Source organism: Erythrolamprus reginae, chromosome 2 (genome assembly GCF_031021105.1).
Source record: "Erythrolamprus reginae isolate rEryReg1 chromosome 2, rEryReg1.hap1, whole genome shotgun sequence".
Taxonomy (NCBI): Eukaryota; Metazoa; Chordata; class Lepidosauria; order Squamata; family Dipsadidae; genus Erythrolamprus; species Erythrolamprus reginae.
The window spans coordinates 210,323,271-210,346,814 of NC_091951.1; the positions used below are offsets into that span (position 1 = coordinate 210,323,271).

The following is a 23,544-nucleotide window of genomic DNA, read 5'->3' on the forward strand; positions in this document are numbered from 1 at the left end:
AGTAGACAGCAGTGACGTGCAACCTTCCCTGCTGGCTTCCATTTGGGGAAGAAGGCATGGGTCATTCATGCCATCATTTAGTGCCTGAATATTGAGCTATGGATGACAAAGTAATGGAGAAGCAGTTTGCATGGGGTATAAGAGCCAGGGTGGTGCAGTGGTTACAGTGCAGCACTGCAGGCTACTTCAGCTAAATGCTAGCTGTAGTTCAGCAGTTCAAATCTCACCACCAGCTCAAGGTTGACTCAGCCTTCCATCTTTCCAAGGTTATTATTGGGGGCAATATGGTGATTCTGTAAACTGCTTAGAGAGGGCTGTAAAAGTACTATATAAGCGGTATATAAGTCTAAATGCTATTGCTATTTTCTATGGAGGTTTTCACTTATGTTTATGTGTGTGTGTGTGTGTGTGTGTGTATGTTTAATGTTTCTGCACTTTGTGATATGTTATGTTTGCTTAGGGAAATCAATGATTTCCTGATTTGCTTAGAGAAATCAGTGATTTTCACTGGCATGGAGCAATATGTTATTTAGGCTCACCAATTTAGTTTAAGTGAGATGAATTTTTTGCAACTGGCCACTCATCGTAATATTCTGTGCTTATTTTGCATGGCCATTTCATCTTGGCAAGCTGTTTCAAATGTATAGGTGGCGAGGAAGGGACTGTGAATAAGGTGGCAGCCCAGGGCCAAAGGACTGGCAGAGCGCCAAAGGGTCAGGGAGGGTGCTGAAGCGAGCAGGCATCCCACCTGCTCCTACCCAGTCAGATTTGGAATGTAACCACACTTAAATGCTGTCCTTCCCTCTGGAGGGGCCGGGCAACTGCTGAAGAGGGACAGGCCCATTTCAATGCCTGGAACCCAGATGCCTTCACTTTCCCAAAGCACCTCTTTGCCTATCTGATTTCCAGGTCCATCATGTTTCTCTGTTGCATTTCTCGCCTTTGTGTACAGGAAAAGAAAGATTTGGGGGACTTAAAAAAAGTTCAATTGATCAATTCCAACTTCTCGCCAAAAAAAAAAAAAAAGATCTTGTGAAGTTGTAATTGATTGAACTTTTTTTTTGGTCCCACAAACTTGTCAGCAAGAAACACAATGGAGAAACACGATGGACCTGGAAATCAGATAGGCAAGGAAATGGTTGGGGAGAGCAAGGGCATCTGGGTGGGGATGGCAGGGCAAGTTCTGCAGCATGGTGCAGCACTGAAATGGGAAAATGGAACAGTCGATGGAAGAGAAGTCAAGGTTACCCCCACCCTTAGTTCTCTCTGGGAGTCAAGGTTGCCATGCCCAGACCTACTCATGCCTTCTTTCCTTCCATCCTTCATCAGCAGCCATCAGTCCATTTGGCTCCTTTGTGTGCGGTGTCTGTTGGAAGGATTTGCCTTGTCACCCCGTTTCGAGCCTGGTTGGTCCCTGCCTAGCTCCTTCACTGCGCGGCTGACAGGGAGCCAAGATCTGGCTGCCTGCAAAATGATCCTTTCTGAGACCAGCCCAACCTGTAGTTTTTGAAGCGCAGGGACTGTGGATCGCCAGTGAGCATAGCAAAAGCAGCTCTTTGTGGGAAGTGCTCACTAGGGGACCCAGAGGCTGCAGCAAGGGCTGGGGAGGGGAGAGCTGCATGAAGGATTCACATCTGTGAGAGATTGCTGCAGGTCAACGCCCCCTGTGAGTGTTCTGACCCAGCTCCCAAACACAACAAGCCCTTTGTAGTTAACCAAAGGTTCCCTTTATTAGGATTGCCATCAGCCGCTTTCTCACAGCAGGCTACAAAGTCTCTAAGTCCTGTAGAAAGTAATGCTCGTTTCCTTTTCCCCAGAAGTGGTTCAACATACCAGGAGTCTCTCTCTCCTCCCCCACAAAAGAAGTCCTGGAAGATGTGCTTGCTTTCTTCCAGTAGCAGAGACACACACATGCTCAGTAGGCACTGCAGATTCCAAGAAGAATTCTGATAATTTTCAGGCAGGATTAGGACACACAGGCTATCACTGGCAGACAGGCAGGAAGATGAATAGTTGTCTGCTACATCTCTGCCCCCTGCCTTTCATCCTCAGAGCTAGCAGTGGTGGCTCTTCCATCTCAAGGACCAGCTCATAGATTTCCACCTTCTGCGTATCAATGTGTCAGGCACTGGACCCAGATGTTCCTCCTCTTGCTCATCAGCCACCCCCAGACCTGGGAGCTGTTGACTCCATCTGAGGGCTGATGGACGGCTGATGGACGGCCCAGGTTCTGCCTCTGTTTGTGTCTCTGACATCCCCATTGCCTCTTCCTCCTTGGAGCTCTCAGATTGCCTTAATGCTGGCCCTGACTCACTTGCTGCCTCCTCATCTGATTTGGCTTCCAAAGGAGCCGATGGCTGACAGGCCGCAACACTGGGTAAGGCCGGCGCTTTCAGCACTATTGCTAGCTGGACTGATTAATGGTGATTTCTAAAGCAGACAGGTAGGCAGCAATAGTTCCTATTTATGCAACTGTAATCTATGAAATTTGCTCTTGGTGATTTCCCTGCCCCATTTTGGTCACCGGGTAATGTGTTCTGAATGGCTGTATAAAACCTGTGATACCTGAGCAACAATTTTTTTATTACCAACAGAAAAAAAATATTGGTGACTGTAACCCTGTTACAGGGCGGTGATGGGTGGAGCAATGGAGCAATGGAGCCACCCTGAGTCTAAGGAGAGGGGCGGCATACAAATCTAATTAATAATAATAATAATAATAATAATAATAATAATAATAATAATAATGGGCAACAGAGTGGCCAGCATGAGGGAAGGAGGAGGCCACTTCCCCTCTTTCTTCTCCCTGCTCTTCCTACTTTCTTCATGCTGGCTGCTCCATTTCCCTTCTTTCCATTGCAAGCTGATTATTAAATTGTTTGAATCTCACCATTGGATAAGTGAATAACAGAAGATATTAGTCAGTTTTCCCCTCTCCTCAAAATAATACATATAAGATTATAATGTGGCAATTTTAAATCTATATTATAAAAAAAACCTCATACAAGAACAACAGAAATAATTTATAATTAGAAGATTCAATTTTCCAATTTCAGTTATTTATGAATGCTTCTTATATCCAAGACAATGAAGGGCTATGTACTTAGTTCTTAAATACATGTCAGCTGTTACACATTTTCCTTGCTTTTCCTCTATCTCATGGTACGGCATATCCTTGGTAATCATACTCTGGTATGTGCACTTGTTCTTTCTTAATTGCTGATTTCATGCATCATTATTACATTGCATAGCAGTTAGTTGAATCCATGTTATGAAAATTGCTAAATTATATAATCCAAATATTTTAAGGCAGATGCTTGAACTAGGAAGGAGAGGCATGGCCAGGCAGATGCAGATATACAGCTATCTGAACTTTTACTAATGATAGGAAACAAGTCCACAATTCTCTCTGTGTGAATTCTGCCACTCCACTGTATTCACTTTTTTTCCAGAAAGATGTACCAGCAACTTATTGCTGATTGCTGATCAAGAAAAATCACTCCTGGTTTGGTGAATTCAGTTTCATTTACCAGAGTGTGAATAGTTACATTGTATTTGAGCCATGTTTGCAGCTCTGTCCAAACTTTGGAAAAATAGATGCTCCATAATACATTATCTTGAACAGTGTGCATGTGTTTAATATGTGGCTATTATACTAGCCACATGTTTGTTCAAAATACGCCCTTCACAACTTATCAAATTTGTTCACTCTTAAAGATTTTAAGGGGAGATGAGTTGGCTAGAGGGGTTTTTGCTCCAGCCAGTACACTAAAAACATCAAGTTGAATTCAGTTAACTATTAGTTACCTTCTATTTTATTTAGAGCTATAACAATGATATATATATTTTTAAAAAGTTTATAACACTGCCTTAAAAAGAACTCGTACCAATTACTAAAGTATTACACTTTTTTCACTTCTGTTCAATTGAAGACTGTCTGCTTTTCAGAAGTGGTTTGCCCTTGCTTCTTTCCTTGGGCTGAGAGAAAGGAACTGGATCAAGGTAACCCAATTGGCTTTCTACCTAAAGCGGGGCTAATATGATGCCTTACTACTACACCAAACTGGCTCTCAATGTGTTATACTACTTGCAAACAATTTTTTTACACAAGTCATCCATATGAAAAGTCCCTGTATATATTTAATGAATGATTTATGTGACATAAACTGTTTAGTCCATATGTTCCAATGTTCTCTGCTATGAATGTGGGCAGTGCCAATCTCAAGGAGAGGGTCTTTTCCCACAAGCTACGGAATGTAAAATGCTTTCAAACAACTTTATGAGGAAATTTTATTTATAAAATGTGCCCTTTGCTACAGACTTAAGCCATTTCAGCAAAACTCAGAGCTAGCTAATAGAAATGTTGAAGAATGCAACGGTAAAGCATTTTCTATCAAGAAGACTACATGTCCATGAAATTATCCAAAATTGCTTGAAGTCAAAGGAGAAGTTACTTTTGTGCAGCATGGAAACAAATGGCTGAATTAGTTTCAGTCATTCCATGATTTTGGAAATGTGCGGCACCAGTAATGTAAAATAAATACCATGACTTCTTCCCTTCCGGTTTCTTGTCAGCATTACAAAGTCAGTTTCCTTATGTCTCCTTTTGGGATAATTTTTTGATTTATCCATTATCCAAGCAACCTGGAATTCCCAACAGTCTGTTTTTGTTTCATGTTTGAAAGAAATATGAAAACCTCCTAAGGTTTTCATAGGGAACCATAGGTGCTGTTAAAACTGAGGAGATCCATGTCCAGATCATTTTAGAATCAATGCTGGATCTGTCAGATCCTGTGCCAGTTATATTTTCACGTTTAGAATATAGAGTAATAGAGTTGGAAGGGACCTCAAAGATCTTCTTGTCCAACCCACATCTTGAGCAGGAAGCATTGTACCGTTTTAGACAAATGGTTGTCCAGTATCTTTTTGAAAGCCTCCAATGGTATAGCACAGATTCTGAAAGCAATCTGTTCCACTGGTTTATTGTTCTCACTGTCAGGAAATTTCTTCTAAGTCCTAGCTTACTTCTCTCCTTGGGTAGTTTCCAACCATTGTTTCTTGCCTTTTGGTGCTTTGGAAAATAGTTTGACCCCCTTGTTTTTATAGGAGCCCCTTAAATATTGGAAATAAAATTTTGTTGATATCTGAAAGGACAGGGAAATTTAGCATTTTCCATTGAAGCACCATACACATTGTAAGTGGTCTACTTTTCCATTGGTCAAAAATCAGCCATTTTCTAGCTCATTTCTGTCTCCTCACTCCAAGTGTAAAGTTTCAGCCATTGTAGCATTGTTCGCCAAGTTTTTGGAATGCAAAATGGTCACATATTAGCTTTTAACTGTTTTTGAAAAACTGAGGAATGGAAACAGTTTCTGAGTGGCGGTGCCCTATTTTAATGCTTGATACTTAAGTAAGTTCGTAACTCTCCTTTTGAAATGAATGGTTTTAATTTTGATTGGACTGGATCCAGAAATTTTGTTAAAGCAGACTCACATATCTATTATTTCTTCCATGTCATTCCATGGGACTGAATCATAAAATGAGAAAATTATTTTTTTCTTCCTTAATCATGGACCTTGACTAACTACTCACACATATACCATTTTGCTAGAATTAGTTCCTTATTGAATCTGCCAAGAATAATTTGAGCTTCCTGCCTTTGAATATTTATTTATCAATATTACTCATTTTAAAGGAAAACTCAACATTTCCAGTTTAGATTCATCTCATTATTACTTATTTTTGACTAAACTGTCTTTAGCTGTATCCTAAAAGACTAATCTTTGATATCTTTTTTAAATTTAAAAAAGTTTTTCTGAGTAGATATTTAAAGTACTTCTGAGTAGATATTTAAAGAGTTCAATTTAATATCCAATTTAATTTTCACGTTAAACGTTTCCCCGACTTGCTAATTAATGATAAATTTATTGGACTTATCTTTCTTACTAGATACTGTTATGTTGTTTTCCTATTCCTAAATAGAGTTACCAGCTTGTGGCTTTTACAAGTCTTTCATTTAGTCAGACCATGGCCAACTCATTTGGAGTACAGTATATCCCACCACTAAAGAAAGGGTCCTTGGTGCTCTCTGAGCTTAGTTGTTTTCTTGCAGGGTTGTTTTATTACCTGAATCAGTTAACATTATCGATGCTAGTTAGTACTAATAATATTACTTAATGAAACCCTGCAAACTCAGAGAACATCAAGGACCTCTCATTTCAACCCTGAGCTACAAATATTCTCCTTTATCAGTACCACTACCAATTCCCCATTGCTATAAAACATGATGGACTGGTTTTATATGTTTATATGTTCAGTTTATCATATGTGCACGGCTCTTCTCTTTATTTCTTATATACTTCAAGGTTATGAAAAGCTCCCCCACTATATTCTGCAAGAATAAGAAATATATATATTCCTATATGAATTAATGGGATGCCTTTTGTGTTTGTGTGTGCATATAGAGCTGTTTATAAAAGACGGGGAAAGGGGATTGTGTTATTTGTCATTATTCATATTTTCATCCATCAATTTCTTTGAAAAACTCAGTATATGTATTTATTTATTTTATTTTATTTTATTTATTAGATTTGTATGCCACCCCTCTCTGGAGACTCAGAGTGGCTCACAATATATATATGAATGTTGCATTATCGGGAAGAACAATAGCATTGCCGCACGAATCCCAGTGGCTAATTAGGTCCCACAGAGTTGGCCTTCTCCGGGTCCCGTCGACAAAACAATGTTGTCTGACGGGACCTAGGGGAAGAGCCTTCTCTGTGGCGGCCACGGCCCTCTGGAATCAACCCCCCCCCGGAGATTCGAATTGCCCCCACTCTCCTTGCCTTCCGCAAGATGTTGAAGACTCACTTATGCCACCAGGGAGAGACTAACTCTCTCCCCACCTTCTGACTTAGCATCTAAGAGTGGTGTGATTATGTAGAATTGATTGTTTTTTTAGTAGAAATGGGTTTTTAATTTAGTTTTCTTTTAATATTGGATTTGTACTTGTATTGTTTTTGCTGTGAGCCGCTCTGAGTCCTTAGAGAGGGGCAGTATACAAATCTAATATATTATTATTATTATCATCATCATCATCATCATCATCATCATCATATATATTATTATTATCCATCTAAGTCTAGGAAGTTCTGAGATCCCATAACACAAGAGCTTCATATGAAATATATTTGCATGGGGAAAAACCAGTTGGAAGGGCATGGTGGTGCCATGAAAGAAAGCCAGCTCAGCTGACCTGCAAAATAAATAGAAATGAGCAGAGATTTCACTTGTGCAACATAGGTGACAGTGGAAGCGAGAGGTGCTGAGCAAGGATCAGAGTGCTCAGGAGCTCTGCTTAGGCAGCCTGCACTCTGCCCTCCCCACCCCCCATTGCTGCCTTGGCACGTGCCTCATTATTGCTGGAATTGTTGAGGTCGTGACCCCCGCCTTGTTCTCTATTGACCCCTGACCTCCCGGACTAATCTGTGTCAACAGGCCCGCAGGGATGGAGAAACAGCCATCGGTGCAGGTAGAGAGGGGAAGAGGGCCCTTGAAACTAACCCCCTCTGGCTGTAGGAATTTGGTGGAGGAAGCAAAGAGACAGGATGATACAGGGCCATCCAAGACAAGTGGGTGCATTGAAGTCAAGGCAGATTTAATCCCTTCTCCTAGCAATCTGCCAGGCTTTGCTTTTGTCTCTCTCCTTCCTCGACCTGTCCCTTCACAGGCCTTTTGTCTTTTCCTCCTACTCTTTTCACAGGGAGCTTCTCCTGCATCTTCTGTCCTGGTGCTTTCCCTTCCCCCTCTCTCAGTGCCTTTGCCCCACCTCTCCCTAGTGAGAGGACAGAGAGGGCCCTCTTGTGGTAGGATAATTCTCTTGACTTCTTCCTAAAATGCAACCATTTTCCAGGGCAGCACCTGGCTAAAAAGGAAGTCATCAATTCCTGCTACACCAAAACAAAACAAAACAAACAAAAAGGGAGGGAGAGTTTTGCCAGTAACATTGATACAGCCCACCAGAGGTCTGCTGATAAAATAACAGTGTTTCTGTCTGTGGCATCAATTTAGAAGTTGCTTATTATTCAGGGAAGTGTATGAAACTTCTGGGGAACTAGATCAGTTGAGGTGGATCTAAAAAGATCCTGGTTTTATGACATTTGTGAACAAAATATTCACTCTTCTGCTTTATACATCATAGAAAAAAAATCACAAGCAGAATTCTGAAATACATGTGAACTGATATAGTGGGGCTTTGCTAATGTACTGGTGTTAACCATTTCAATCTTTTCTATTTGAAAGAAGAATCCATTTTGCAAACTGCTCCACAATAAAATTAAGTTCACTTTGCTCCAGCAGCTGTCCAATTATTCTATCTCAACCACTGCCTAGTCCGTGCCATATCAATGGGTGCAAGCACATGAGTAACATGAGAAGGTGAGGGAAAAGTAACATAGGGAACAGCTAATGGAAGTGTTTCATAATAAGGACATGTATCAAATCCTTGCTTACCCCAGCTGTACTTTGAGCCACATGTGGCTGCCTCCATGTAGTTCTCCCAGTGGTCTTAACAGAAACTTCTGTCAATGCCTTCCTTCCTTCCAGGGCTAGACAATAGACCCGGGATTTCTTCTTATGGTCTGGTTGGTCTGCATTACTAAGGCCCACAAAAGAGTGAAGGCAAAGCCTAATTTGAGTCAAGTTTTTGTAACTTCCTTGTCATGGACATTTAATTTTCTTAACAATAGGGAAATAGTTTGCCATGATCTCCTGCTAGCATGTGCTGGCTTCCCTTTTCCCCAGCCACCTATCTGGGCTTCAGTAAAGAGCATCTCTCCACGTTGCATAGTGTTCTAGCAGAATTGGCTTCTTCCGGTATGATTGGACAGTGGAGTTACACTTCTCAGTTCCTCTGTTGCAAAGTGGCAGGAATATAATCACCATGATTTACACATCTAAAATTAGAAACTATAGATCCATTTTAAAGTTCTAGTCAGAATGAAGATTGTTTGGTTAGATGAAAAGGAATACAAGATTCATAATGGACATAAGTTTAGGTTAATCAAATAAAGATTAGAGCATTCTCTAGTTCTAATGAAATATTGGGTGACTCATCCAGGACTAAATACTTCAAAATGCTTTCCTTGGGGAATCTAAGATTCTGTGAATAATTTTCTTGAAATAATTGTTTCAGTATAGTAAAAAAAGGATGGGAAAATACAAGGAATTTCATTCAAAAATATGGCACTGGACTTGTTTGCTGCATATACCAAAGCCTTTCAAGCCAAGTCACAACATACCATTGATGTCTCCACATTTTCTGTTAGTAGCCACACTAGGAGCACTCATCCCTTCTAGTCAGGGAGAAATTCAAAGATTTTCCCTGTGGGCATGGCTTGGTGGGGGTGGCTTGATGGTGGGGGTGTCATGTGACTTGAATGGGCATGGCCCATTGATGTCACTCGTAGCAAGGTGGAGCGGCACCACCCCATCAAGGCACAGTCACCCAGCCATGCCCACAGAACAAACAGAAAAGTTCAGCCAAGTCTTCTACTATTCATTCTAGTTGCATCTTGCCTCCTTCATGTTGTGTGTATGAGCCCAAGAAGGAGGAGAAGAGCAGCCACGTTGCAGCAGCAGAGAGAAGGTGAACTTTTCTACCTCCCTTCACAGCGGAGCTGCTCAGAAGGCGTACTTGGGATAGATGCCTATCTCTTTTGCCTGCCGGTGCAGCTTGCGGCTGGACCCGGCCAGGAGAATGGCAGCAGCCGGAGGGACCGCGTCACAGTGGAGCTGCTCAGAAGGCAGCCAAAAATGATCACTGGTGGCTGGAGGCTTCTTGGCACGAAAGGTGGCCAAGCCTCGCCATGTCCCCCACCACCAAGGCACCAAGGTAGGTGAGCAAGACGGAGGGTGAGCAGGCAGTGAGCAAGGCCGGAGCCAGGGAATTGTGCATTCCCTGAGCCAATTGAGTGGGTGCTAAGTGGGTGGCAGCTCTGGGGCATCGGGGAATGGTGCATCCCTGGGCCCTGGGCCTGACCCAAGGCGAAGTTACCTTTGGTGAGCTGAGCTGAGCAGGCGAAGTGACTGGTGAGACGATTAGCTGGATCATGTGGCAAAGGGAACGTGGGTGGGTGGGGTAAGTGGCTGGAAGGGTCGGATAACCAGAAAGGGTGAATGGCGGCCAGGCGAATGGGCAGGCAAGTGTGGGCGGGGCCAACTGAGATGGTTTTTTCTGGTTTGACAGACTGATTCAAATTGTTCCTACCGGTTCTCCTGAACTAGTCCGAACTGGTCGAATTTCATCCCTGCTTCTAGTATTGTTAATCATAGGGAATAGGATCTGCCTCTCAGCTTATGTGTGTTGTGGTTCAGCCTGAGTCAGATGAAAGACCAGCTGCGTCTCTGCTGGCTCCATGCCTGGGGGAAGATGAGAGCGAAGAGGAATGTGACGAGGAAGAGGGGCCTGGGAGCCCTGGGGAGGGGCTCTCTCCAGCAAGTAGCTTGGAGTCTCTAGAGTCATTGGATGATGAGGCACAAGCTGTCATTGATGTGCAACAGAGACGCATAGATCAAAGGAGGCAGCAACTGAATAGATATTATCAGCATTTAATGAGGAACACCAGGGCTTGGGCGTGGTCCTCATTAGCAGGGAAGGGTTTATAAGGCAGGCAAACTCTTTCGACAGTGTGGAGTGTTATCTGAGTGGAATTGCTGTAATCTGCATTGTCTCTCAGCGTTTCTGTTCCTGGCTCGTGGCCCAGCAGTCTTGAAGACCCGTGGGAGGTTTGTGCCTGTTAGCAACAGCCTCATTTATCATCAAGGATCCTGTCTTTTTGAATGGACAATTGCCTTTGTGTATCTGTTTGGAGTTCCAGTGTTTTCCTGACTTGTAAGAACATTTTCTGTTGGTTATTTTTCTATTTCTCATTATAAAACTGTGTTTGGATTCAACCGGTGTGTCTGGCTTATCTTTTTGGGTTGGTCATAACTTCCGGAGTGACCCAGACAGAACAATGTGTAGCAGACATAATCCTAGTCTTGATTCAGTATGTTTATATTAAACCAGAACTTTGCAAAAGGTTCCTTGAAGTGCGGACATAGGACTCTCCAGAAGTTTGTGTTTATATCCCAAGTATGCTATTTAGGCAGTATGTATAACTGAGAGCCTCCTTAGGCCTACCAAAGACAGCAGTCTTTCACATGTAGTCCCTGAAACAATCCTGAAAGGGAGAGGGAAGCTAAAAATAGAGAATCTCCACATCTCATAACAATTGTGTACATTTATATTAAGTTTAGATTTCAGACGGCAAGTTCTTCAGGAAGTCTTCCTTCACATGTAGATAACACAGGATTTAAAGACAGTTATAAACTTGGTTTAACCTGAAACTTCTGAATGCTTCACCTCTATTCCTGTTAATGCACAAGTGTTGATCTTTAGTAATTTCAAATAATACGAGAGCTACTGCAGGAAACTGCCATTCTGTGGCAGCAGCATGAGAGCCATAGGCTTTTTTTTAGTTTTATAATGAATATCTGATAGAGAAATGGTTAACAGACAAATAGTAAAAACATCAGTGAGCAAAAAATTCAGAGTCTGTAGAAGACTTACCTCTAATTCCAGAATCTTGTTGAAATAATTAGGGTTGCCAGGAAAGTGAAATCAGCTAAGAGACCATTTCTGCCTGAATAATGAATGCCCTAAAATTGTTCTATCCAATAATGAATTCATACAACTGATTGATTTTTTTTCTTTTTTTACTAAATAACCCCACACACCCAAAACACACATACATAAGTCAAAGCCTTTGATTCTTTGGGAATCAAACCTGTCACTACTGAAGATTTGGAGTGGTACCTCTACTTAAGAACGCCTCTACTTAAGAACTTTTCTAGATAAGAACCGGGTGTTCAAATTTTTTGTCTCTTCTTAAGAACCATTTTCTACTTAAGAACCCAAGCCTGGAAAAATTTCCCAGGAAATTTGAGAGCAGCATGAAGCTCCGGCCAGTTTCCTGCCATTCCTCCTTTAATCCTGGCCATCTGGGCTGCCAGAAGAGCCTTTCGGTGGCACTTAAGGAGGCTTTGGCAGTCCAGAGTGAACGAAGAATTTTCCTTTTTCTGGGCGCTTGGAGAGGGAATAAACCTCTGCCAGCATCCAGAGAAAAGAAACGCTCCTTTTGCTCTGGGCAGTGACTGTCCTCCTCCTCTTCTTCCTCCTCCTCCTCCCACCCAAATTCCAAGCTTTTATTTCTTTCCTAATGGGTTTGCACACATTATATGCTTTTACATTGATTCCTATGGGATAAATTATTTCTGCAACTTTTCTACTTAAGAACCTGGTCACGGAACGAATTAAGTTCTTAAGTAGAGGTACCACTGTACTTGGTTTCCCCCAAAACAAACCTGATAATAAGCCCAGTGGGGTTTTGAGTGCATGGCAATAATGCCAGGTGCTTATTTCAGGGTTACAAAAAAATAAGATAGGGTCTTATTTGGGGGGAACATACATACACACAAAGAGTATGAATAGAATCCACTAAGGTGACATGTAGAATAAATGTATTTTAGGGATGGCAGATGACTCTGTGTGGAATTAAATACTTCATCTTTTGCCATCTTCACTCAATAGGGACTAAAGTTATCTGAAGTGTGCCCTTGACATTCCCTGCTGGAATTTCTCCTAAAGAAGGCAGGGGAGGTAAGACTTGACTTTTTTGGAGGATCAGGAAGTTGAGGCTCAATTCTTTTTCTATTAGCAAATTAGCAATGGTAGAACAAGTTGTCCAGTTTCAAAAGGGAGGCCTAGTTTCTTTCAGCACACTGTTGTTCCTGCTCATCAGTCATGTGTCTGTCAGCAACAAAATAGAGCAGAGGCCTTCTGCTTCTTCTGCCACATTAATACCCTCTCAGCCTTTCCTTCCAAAACTGGCAGCGTCAAAGGAATTGTAGTTTCCCTACATTGTAATTTCTAGCTTGTGTTGGGAATCAAGTGGGTCAGGAACTTTCTGAAATCATGTGACAAATTTGCATCAGACAATGAAAGGCAACCCCAAAACATCATATGCATGAAAATACAAAATACCTCCCTTGCTCCCATCCTTGGGAATCTCAGAATTTGTTTGGCAACCTGGATTTGAATATTTTATTTATTTATTCATTCATTCATTCATTCATTCATTCATTCATTCATTCATTCATTTATTTATTTATTTATTTATTTGACTTCTATGTCGCCCAATCCCAAAGGACTCAGGGCGGCTTACAACAGTGGTACAAATATAAGAATAAATACAAAACAGTAAAAGAAGTCGAATAGTTACCTAAGGTTAAAATATTCACAACCCTTTTCTGCTTTTAAAAGTTTCAGTGTGGCTCATTGCTACTAGTTGGAAAATGACACCAGGTACACACAAGTTAATTTGAACAAGGAGGGGTTCTTTTACATCACAGCTTCTCAGAGCTGTAAGCCTTTCAAATTAATTGAAACAAGAGATAAGTTGATCATTGAAAACCCTGACCTACACCAATTATAGCCTAGGTGGAAGAGATTATTTGTATCCTATTTCTCAATCTTTGGAGCATATCACTTCCCCCCTCCAACTGTTTAATTATATACTCATTACCATATAATTATAGATTAAATATACATTATTATGTCCTTTAAACCAGAGGGCAGGTTACATGATAATTAGCACTGGATGTGATGAAGGTGCTAATTGTACTTCCCCAAACTCCTGAATCTCTGGGTGGGTGGCCAGTATAAAGCCACAAGAATTGCCACTGTTGTTTTGCCCAAGCTTTGCTTTCATGACATCCTAACAGCCACTTGAAGTTGCTCAGATAGGCAAGCACTGAGATCTCCTAGGGTTTTAGAAAAGCCAGCCTTCTTTCTGCAGAATTTGCAAGGCATAGTCATGTTTTGTCTCTTAAGAATTTGGCAATTTTAACCAAATCTGAAAAATGAAGAGAGCAGAAATATTATTGCTACAGTACTGCTCCTTGCACCTTTTTGGATTTTAAAAAACAATGCTCTTAATAGAATAGCCCCACACTTCAGCTTCAGCTAGACCATGTAATAAAGGTGGATGTGGACCATGAAGTGGAGTACATAGTTATCTACAAAATTTAGAATTAGTAGACCCTTCCTCATACACTCAGGACCAATTTAAATAGGATGCAGAAGCTTCAGTATAGTTTCTCCTCACATTGTTGTCATTTTGTATTTGGAATGTGTGTTTTTACTGCTAATCATTCTCTCCCCGCCATTATGAATAGCTTTATAATGCCCTTCATAAGTGTTAGGAACCTTTTCTCTGACATCTAGAGCTATAGAAAGAAAGATTAATGTTCTCATCTCCATCCCAGGGATGCAATTGCTGTCGCTCACTACTTAGGATGGTGGCATCCAGAAGTAATACACATGTAAAGTTCCCTTTGAACATATCACCTCCCATTATGAGTCTGAACCCAGCCAATTCATTCTGTCCTCTGCATGCACAAGTCAGCCTTTAGTTGCTCACATTTTGTAAAGGTCAGTAACTAAATACACTGCATGTGTTTTATATACAGTAAAACTATAATTTTAATGATCCCAATGAAGAACACCTTGTGCAAAAACACCTTTTCTGATATGTTTCCAATACTTCATAATTCTTTACAGATGGAAATAATAAGGACTCAACAGTAGACAAAAATGCTACATCCAGTCTAAACATCTGGCTGAGTATGTGACCAATCATAATAATAAAATACCTGAAAATAGAAGTAGAACAATTGATATAAAAGATAGCAAAGATATACCAATAACAAGAGCCTTGGGTACAATCCTAAAACATCTGGAGCACCTTGAATTCCATTGACAAAATCACCATCACTCAAGTGCAAAAGGCAGTTTTACTTGGAACAGCTTTTATCCTGGGACAATACCTTTAATGCCTTCAACATTTGACTATCCCAAATCCTTGGGAAGGATTGAATAGGTGGACAAAAGTTCCAAACAGTCTGTACATCTGGATGACCTTGTGACCAATCATAATAGTAATTCCTATGAAGGTGAAAACTCAGTTTAATTTAAATCAACCCTGTCTTGGAATTATGGGGATGGGAATGAACAGTTTCAGATTTTGCTTCCATCTTTCCTAACCTCAGGCAATTGTTACTAGATGTGGCACAACCTCCAGGGGGCTTCCGAGGGGTTGGGGAAAGTTGTTCTCACCCTCCCAAGGCTCCTCGACAGATTCTGAATCCTGGGGAGAGTGAAAAATGGGCATACCATTGCATGCTAGAAGTGTGTGTGTGTGGGGGGGTCATACTCGCATACAAAGGGACCCCTTGCATAGAATTATGGGTGGGCATGCATGCACACCCTGTGCACCTACCCTTTTGATGAATGAACCAAAAAAAGGTTCGCCATTACTGTCCTTTACCATTCAGACAAAATGTTATCCAATCTCATTTTGAAAACCTCCAGTGATGGAGCATTTATTGGCTACGAAGCAAATGTGGCTCTGTTGCCTTTAAAAGTTCTCCAGCTCCTTGGCTGGGCCTCCCCTGTTCCAGCCTGAGGCCCCCAGATGTCTTGCATTGCACACATCTGTTTGACAGCTTATTTTCTGTGGTGGAGAAAGCGGCTGTGGCTATGGGTTTGGGAGGGAATCTGTCTGCTAGCAGAGGGAGAGAGAAAACAATTGTTGAAAGAAGGTTGGGAGAGCCAGCTGAAAAAAAAATGAATTTGTGGTTGGGGAAGAGAGGAGAGGGGAGTGGTATATAGTGCAGAGGTGTCTGGGGTTTGGGACAAGTCTGCAGCAGAGTCCACTGTGAGTCTTTTCAGATGTTCACGTGGCGGAAGACGAATTAGCACTATGTGTGCGTGTGAAAGGGGTGCAGAAACCAACACTTTTGGAGAGGGGACTATGAGGGGAATTTTTTTGTCCCCCCCCCCCTTCAAAAGAGCTTCTGCTGTTGGGCTTGGGAAGTTGCCCTGTGCTCTATGCGCCTCATGGTACCTCCTGGGATCCAATATAAACAATAAAGTCTTTGTTACTTTGACCTGCTGGCCACAAGCCAAGCAAATTCTTTGCGTATTTCCTCAGCTGAATTCCCTCCTGCCATCCCGCTCCCCGCTCCCCGCCTCCTCCAAATCTGCTCCTGAGTGCATAAGGGAAGGCAATGTAGCACAGAAACCAGAGATTTATCCCAAACCACCCCTGCCCCCTCCCCAATGCCTAGCCTGGCTGCCCCTCAAATCTCGCGTCCAAAAGAGTCCTATTCCAGCCTTTAGGCAAATAAGTGAACAGGAAACTGTAGCAGAAAGCTGGTCTTGAAATGTGTTTGCATGTATGGAATCGGTGAGCTGGGTTCCCTGTATGGGGACCCTGAATGGCAGCAGATGGCTCAGGTTTAATACTGCAAAAGAATCGGGCACTGGAAAGCAATCAACTTTACAGGAAGACCACAGGTGCAGGATGAGGACAAGTAGACAAAAGCTTAATTTTGTGCAAGAATTCTTTCCTTCCTGTCTTTGCAATTAAGTCATGCAATTAAGTTTATTGTGCTACTGGTGTTTATTTCTTGAACATACAAAAAGGATTAATGTAGAGCTTCTGAGCATGTGCAGAGCATCTTTCTCTAAGCATTGAACAATCATAAGCTTCCCCGCGTGCAATGATGCACTTGCCAAGATATGTAAGATGCCATTAGATGAAGTTCTGACTAATGTAGGTGAGGAGAGCAAAAAAATTGGTAATTTCACAAATTGTTTCTTGCACAGTTGTTAGGCCACTTCATCGGGACATGAACAAAAATGCAGATTCCACTGTCAGAGAAAGGGTGAAAGAAACACAGGACTGAACTGCCTCTTAGAAGGATGAGGATGATACAAAAAGGCTTTGTCAGTATCTTGCTAGTCTCCTTGGGTTTGAGTTCTGTTTAAGAGGCAGGGAGAAAACTTGGATGCAGCAGGAAAATGGGGAGAAGGGAAATGGGAGATGTAAAATGATGGGTGAGCCTAGGGATTCTAATAAGAAAATTGCTTCCAGTCCTAAAGTATGCAATTGTGGGTTAAAATTATAACCATTCCCCAAACTACATCTCATCATAAATCTCCACATCTCATCCCATTCACCCAACAACAGGAAAAGCAAAGCCACTGTTGGGGGAGATGTTATTTATTTACATTAGTAGAAATCTATGGTGGGCTTTGTTCAGGGTTGGAATTTGAAAAAAATAGCAAGAATTGAAAGACGATCAGCTTGCTTGTAAATTCTGTTCAATATTCTAGATTTGTTGACTTCCTCCCTAATTAGAATAGCCACACAAAAAACAACAACAAAAGCAGGCAGTTAGCAAAGTACAAGGTAAATTATGTGCACCGAATAAGCTGAGGAATTAATCTCTACTATAAGTAATCCTCAATTTATGACCACAATTGGGATGGATTTTTCATTGTAACTCATTGTCGTTATTAGTGATGGGTGAACCAAACCCGCACAATTCGGGTCCATACTGAATTTTGCGGTGTTCGGTATGCCAAACACGAACCTGAATTTTTTTGAAACTTTGGGCAAAGTTCGGGGTCGCATTCGGCATTTGGAGCTTTGACATCACCGGCAGGTTGCTAAAGACGCCAAGGTGACCATGTCCTGGATTCCATGGAATCCAGGAAGTGATCACCTTGGTGTCCTTAGCAACCTGCCAGTGACATCAAGGCTCCGCCACCAGAATTTCTTCATGGGAGGGATTCCCTAGCTCCTTCAAAGGGAAGTCTTCACGTAAAAATAAACATTGTTATTTTTACGTGAAAGGACTGCCCTTTGCTTATTTTATTTTATTTATTTATTAGATTTGTATGCCACCCCTCTCCAAAGACTCGGGGCGGCTCACATTTGCTTGCAGTGCCACTGCGGTGTACTTTTTTGTAAAAATAACAATGTTTATTTTTACGTGGAAAGACGCCGCAGCGGCGCTGCAAGCAAAGGGCGGTCCTTTCATGTAAAAATAAACATTGTTATTTTTATGTGAAACGACCACCCTTTGCTTGCATCGCTGCTGCAGCGTCCTTTCACGTAAAAATAACAATGTTTATTTTTACGTGAAGACCTCACTTTGAAGGAGCTGGGGAATCCCTCCCACGAAGAGATTCCGGGGGCGGAGCCTTGATGTCACTGGCAGGTTGCTAAGGACGCCAAGGTGATCACTTCCTGGATTCCATGGAATCCAGGAAGTGATCACCTTGCCGTCCTTAGCAACCTGCTGGTATACGTGACAGCAAAGCTCCACCCCTGGAATCTCTTGGTGGGATTCCCCGTTCGGGTTTGGGTTCGGTTCGGGTTTGGACGAATTTTGCGTAAAGTTCGTCCGAACTTGCTGAACCCGAACACCGTTGGGTTCTCCCATCACTAGTCGTTATGTCAAGTCAGAACCAATTTTTACAGTAGCTGTTAAGTAAATCAAATGGTTGTTAAGCAAATCCAGTTTCCCATTTTTTTTTGCTAGAAATTGGCAAAAATTGGCAAAAAAAAAAGAGGGTCATAAACGGTGATGACATGACTGCAGGATACTGCAGTAGTCATAAATACAAACTGTTTGCCAAGTGCCCAAATTGCAATGGCATAACTGCAGTACAGTCCAATAGCTGTAAGTATGAGCACAGGTCGTAAGTCACTTTCTCTGAGATTGTTGTTAAATAGTCATAAATTGTAACCTACATATGACCAACTCATATTGTATGAACAAACTACTTAAAACAAGTTATTAGCAAAAAAACAAGCTATCATATGTTGTCTCTGCTCTTCCATTTTGGCAATATTCTTTATCATGAAATTATTTTCAGGTGAGCTCAATAGGTTAGGTTAGGTTGCCCCACTGCTGTGCTCATAACTGCAAGATGTTCTTGCTATGCTCTATTGCAGAGGTCCCCAACCTTTTTAGCACCAGGGACCGGCTTTAAGTTAGACGAGTTTTCTACGGCCCGGTGGGGGGGGGGGCTTTGGTCATATGGGGGTGGGGTTATGGAGGGGTGGAGCTTAGTGACGCAGCCCTCCACACTTCTCCACAGGGCGGGGAGAATGAGGAGGCTCCTTTGGCGGCTGGGGGCTGCCTGGCTTTGTGATTTTGACTGGGGGGGGACTTAGGAAGGTCCTACTTCTCCCCCCCCAGCCAAAAACTCAAAGCCTATCTGCTCCAGAAACTTGGCGATCGCGCCCCACCGCCGCCGCCTCCTCCGTTTCCCCCAACGGCAAGCAATCTAAATGCGGGAAGGCCTCAGAAGCCCCCTCGACGCTGGAGGGATGGTTATGAGGGGAGCGAGCGAGGAGAAGAAGACGTCCCACTCATCGCTCCTGAGGGAACGGGCGAGGGCGTCGGAGACCCAAAGCCCATCCTGCGTGGAGGGAGACGGAGCCAAGCGGGGCCACCCAGAGACCTTTTCCCGTCTTCTTCTCCTCGCTCGCTCCCCTCATAACCAGCAGCCCCGCTCACGGGGGGATGCCCGTTCGTAGCTACCAGCCCGCCAAGCGTCGAGGGGGCTTCTGAGGCTGAAGGGAAGAGCCGGAATGCCCTTCCCGCGTTTAGATTGGGGGAAACGGAGGAGGCGGCGGTTGTTTTCTCCTCGCTCCAGAAACTAGGCGATCGCGCCCCACCGCCGCCGCCGCCTCCTCCGTTTTCCCCAACGGCAAGCAATCTAAATGCGGGAAGGGCATTCCGGCTCTTCCCTTCAGCCTCAGAAGCCCCCTCGACGCTTGGCGGGCTGGCGTAGCTATGAACGGGCATCCCCCCGTGAGCGGGGCTGCTGGTTATGAGGGGAGAGAGCGAGGAGAAGAAGACGGGAAAAGGTCTCCGGGTGGCCCCGCTTGGCTCCGTCTCCCTCCACGCAGGATGGGCTTTGGGTCTCCGACGCCGCGGACCGGCTGGAAAACCCCAACGGCCCGGTCCCGGTCCGCGGACCGGCGGTTGGGGACCTCTGCTCTATTGCAACCACTAAACTTACTTCTTTGAGATTTCTGGCTAGCTTTCTCAACCTGATGCAAAACTTAAATGCTTAGACTGTTTGACTTGAAAATTTGTCAAAGGTATGCTTGATTAAATAAATAATGTTGGATATCCTTATGCTTCATGTGCTTGTCTTAAGTTTCTCTAAAGTGTCTTTGACTCTAAATGTTTTAACCATGAGCCCTAGTAGTAAATTTGTATTCAACAGCATTTCTGAATAATTGTAGGTAGAGGGAAATTGAAGGAAGATTAGAAAATGCCCTGGATATTCGTAGCTCTATACACAGACTAATCTTTTATGTGGGCAGGGAGGAAAGATTGAATGCAGAAGCATATGTTACAATATTTGCCCTGGATTGAGATCGAAATAAAACCTTGAAGCAGAACATAGGAATTGCAAGGCAGGAGCTGTGGCAAGATAGCCAAGGACTGCAGAAGCATTGAAGAAGGTTCCTGGTTGTAGAAGAATGACTGTAATGTTATCTTGTTCTTTTTCTTTTTCTAAAAAGGCTTTTCTTTAAGGAGTGCATAACTTGAAATCCATAGCAATTCAAAATCAGAAACTCTCCTGGAAGTCATTATTTTGTCCAGTGGTTGGAATATTCTGCAGGCCCAAGCTGCCTTTTCTTTTCCTCTTTACATTTCCACCAATACAAATTCTTATTTTATATGACCCAAAAGCTCGCAGGGGTCATGCCCTTGACAGATACAATCATCATCTCAAATCCATTTTGTAGAATCCACATGATGAAGAAAAGTTTATCATTCTGCAATGCAGAATATTATGAGTGAACACATCCTGAAACTTAATATTCCTTGGAGAAATCAAGGCTATGCTCTATTTCCTATGCCAGTAGGTTTTAAGATGCAGAGGCACTAAAACATCTCCTATTTGGTATTATATTTTGACACGATACAAGTGCAAAAAAATCTATCATCAGACATGTTTAGAGTGTGGCCTGCCATATCCTAAAGACTCCAGATAAGAATAGTACAATAATCGCAATAAAACAGAATTAAAATGCTTTTGAAACCTCCCCACCTTTTCCTGGCTTACGGCACTTCCACAAGAAACTGTTTTTACTTTCCCTTATTTCAAGGCATTTGAAAACTGGTTGTGTGACATTCTTTCCTCCTGTGGATCTTGGAAAGCTAAAACCATACAGATACACCATGAGTCAATCACTTTCCCTCCAGTAGAAATCATCATTCAGAAAGTGCCTTGCTTTCCTTAGCTGCAAGCAGCTCCCAGTATAACAAAATTTCATTATCACAACTCCACACAGAAAGGGGAAAAATTACTTGCTACCACACCCTCCCCTGTGTTTTCACTCCCTATTGTGTGAGCTTAGCTGCTTCTTTCACAAAACCAAACCAAAACATTATCTAAACTCTTACTGTGTGGGAAAAGTTGCCTATCAGGATGTTGCTCTTCCCACAGGTTCCTACTTAAAAGAGACGTTCCCACAGCACAGTCAAAAGGTGCTCAGGCTTACTGTGAGACCTGCCTCAGTCTAATCCCTTAGGGAAGAAAAACCCTTGACTCCATTTGGTTGAAATGAAAGATGCTTTTACTAAGAGATGCTGGTTGCAGTAAAGTTCCTGTGCAAACAAAGACTATTCCCTTTGGTTCCGTCCCTCACCCATGACCAGTCCAAACCCAGCCAATACAATGCTGCTTGGATGTTTTGGGAACTCTGAGGTGTTTCAACTGGTAACTTTCCACAATCAGGGTAAATGGCCTTGAAGACGCCTTGACATGGTACTCTGTTGTCCCCTCTCCAAAATTCTCCCACAAGAATGCATATAGGTTTATTGCTGCCCATTTGGTTCTTCCTCAAGCATCTCCCCCCCCCCAGTCTTTTGATGGCAGGAAGCCAGCAGGACGCCAACCTGAAGATGGTGGTTCTAATGTGGTACCCCCTTTAACAGGGATGTTAGTCCAGCAGAGGAGAGAGAGAGAAAGGAGGGGAGAAACAAGGCAATATACAATTAGAAAATCACATTGGTTTGCCAGAATATTGATTATAGAAGTGTTTTATGAGTTTGGCTGCTCTAACGTGTTTGTAGTCCACCCATTCAGTTTCTTTTAAAAAAAATTTCTTTATTAAATTTTTACAAATAGTTCAACTCACAATTTATTCCGTTCCACCCATTCAGTTTCTAAGGGGGGAAAAGATTTACATACTACTAATACTGCCATCCAGGGGCTTCAGGAGACTTTTCTGAAGCCTGAAAAGGGCAAAAAATGGCCCAATAGGCCTGCTGGAAGTTCATTTAGGCCAGTTGGGCCATTTTTCGCATCCCCCAGGATTTAGGAAGCTTCCCTGAAGCCAGGGCAGGATGAAAAATGGCCAATCATTTCTGAACTTCTGGTAGACTTATTGGGCCCATTTTTCACCATCCACAGGCTCCAGAGGTTTTCATGAAGCCGGGGAGGGTGAAAATGGCCTTCCCCACCGCCCAGAAGGCCAAAGATCAGCTGGTGAACCTATGACATGTGTGGTATGCAGTATGGTTGATCCTCAATATACAGATAAAAAAAGTTTCAACACCTTTTTTGTAGTATGCTGAGCAAAATTGGTTGCAGTATTCCAGTTGTGGTCTTACTAAGGTTTTAAAAAGCAGTACTAATACTTCATGGGACCTTGATTCTAGCCTCTGTTTATACAACCTAGGATTGCATTAGCTTTTTTGGCTGATGTTCCTCAGTGCTGGCTCATATTCAAGTGATCATCCACTAAGACTCTAAGTTACTGTTTTTGAGCCAGGTCTCGCCTAATCTGTACTTATACCTTTGATGTTTTCTGCCTAAATGTAAAACTTTGCTTTCCTATACATTGAAATTCATTCTGTTGATAGAGCCCATTATTCAAGTTTGTCAAGATCTTTTTGGATCCTGATCTTGTTTTCTGGAGTATTGGCTATTCCTGCCACTTTAGTGTCAACTGCAAATTTGATGAGTTCCCCTTCTTCCACCTCATAATCAGAGATTCATTGTGGAGCACCATGCAGCCTATAAATATGCTGCACAAAATGTTTAACCAGGGTGTGGGCAGAAGGGATTTTTCAGCAGGGCACAAAGTAGACCTGTTTAGAAAATAGATCAGTTATCACTCAAATTACTGTTCTCAGGGAAGTCCATGGATATCTCCCCCCCCCCCATGGAGCATTTGGCTCCATTTCTGGTTGGAGAGTCCTAGGGTTTTCCCTTGACCTTGTTTTGCTGAAGTATAAACTGAGCAGCTGGCTACACAGCATTCAATGTCCTTTTAAAGTGATGGCCACCAAAATTCTCTTTTGACCAGGTATAAGGTTTTCAAAAACCCAAAGTACCCTTTCGTTTTAGAGTCATGACAAATAATCATTGGCTTGCAGGAACATACAATTTTACGCCTATACAGGCTAAATCATCTCTCATCATGGATTCATTTCTATGGGCTTGGAACCACATCATTCTGTAGTGCTACCTTTAGGGTTATCATTACATCATTGCGTATTTGAGGCTTCATTTTTGTGTGTGTGTACTGGTAGCTACTGATGTAGCAAGTTGCC

At 42.5% G+C, this 23,544-nt stretch overlaps 1 protein-coding gene across 14 annotated transcripts in view; it reads left to right on the forward strand.

The window, feature by feature from the left end:
- NFIX (nuclear factor I X) overlaps window positions 1-23,544 on the forward strand; it is a 293,988-nt gene that overhangs the window by 117,640 nt on the left and 152,804 nt on the right. The window contains exon 3 of one of the 14 annotated variants that reach the window (XM_070741629.1): window positions 3,933-4,002. The exons of the other annotated variants lie outside the window; for them this stretch is intronic. Coding sequence (XP_070597730.1) covers window positions 3,933-3,982 — 50 coding nt within the window. The 3' untranslated portion in view covers window positions 3,983-4,002. Of the gene's footprint in view, window positions 1-3,932; window positions 4,003-23,544 lie in introns of those variants that run through there. 14 annotated transcript variants of the gene reach the window in all.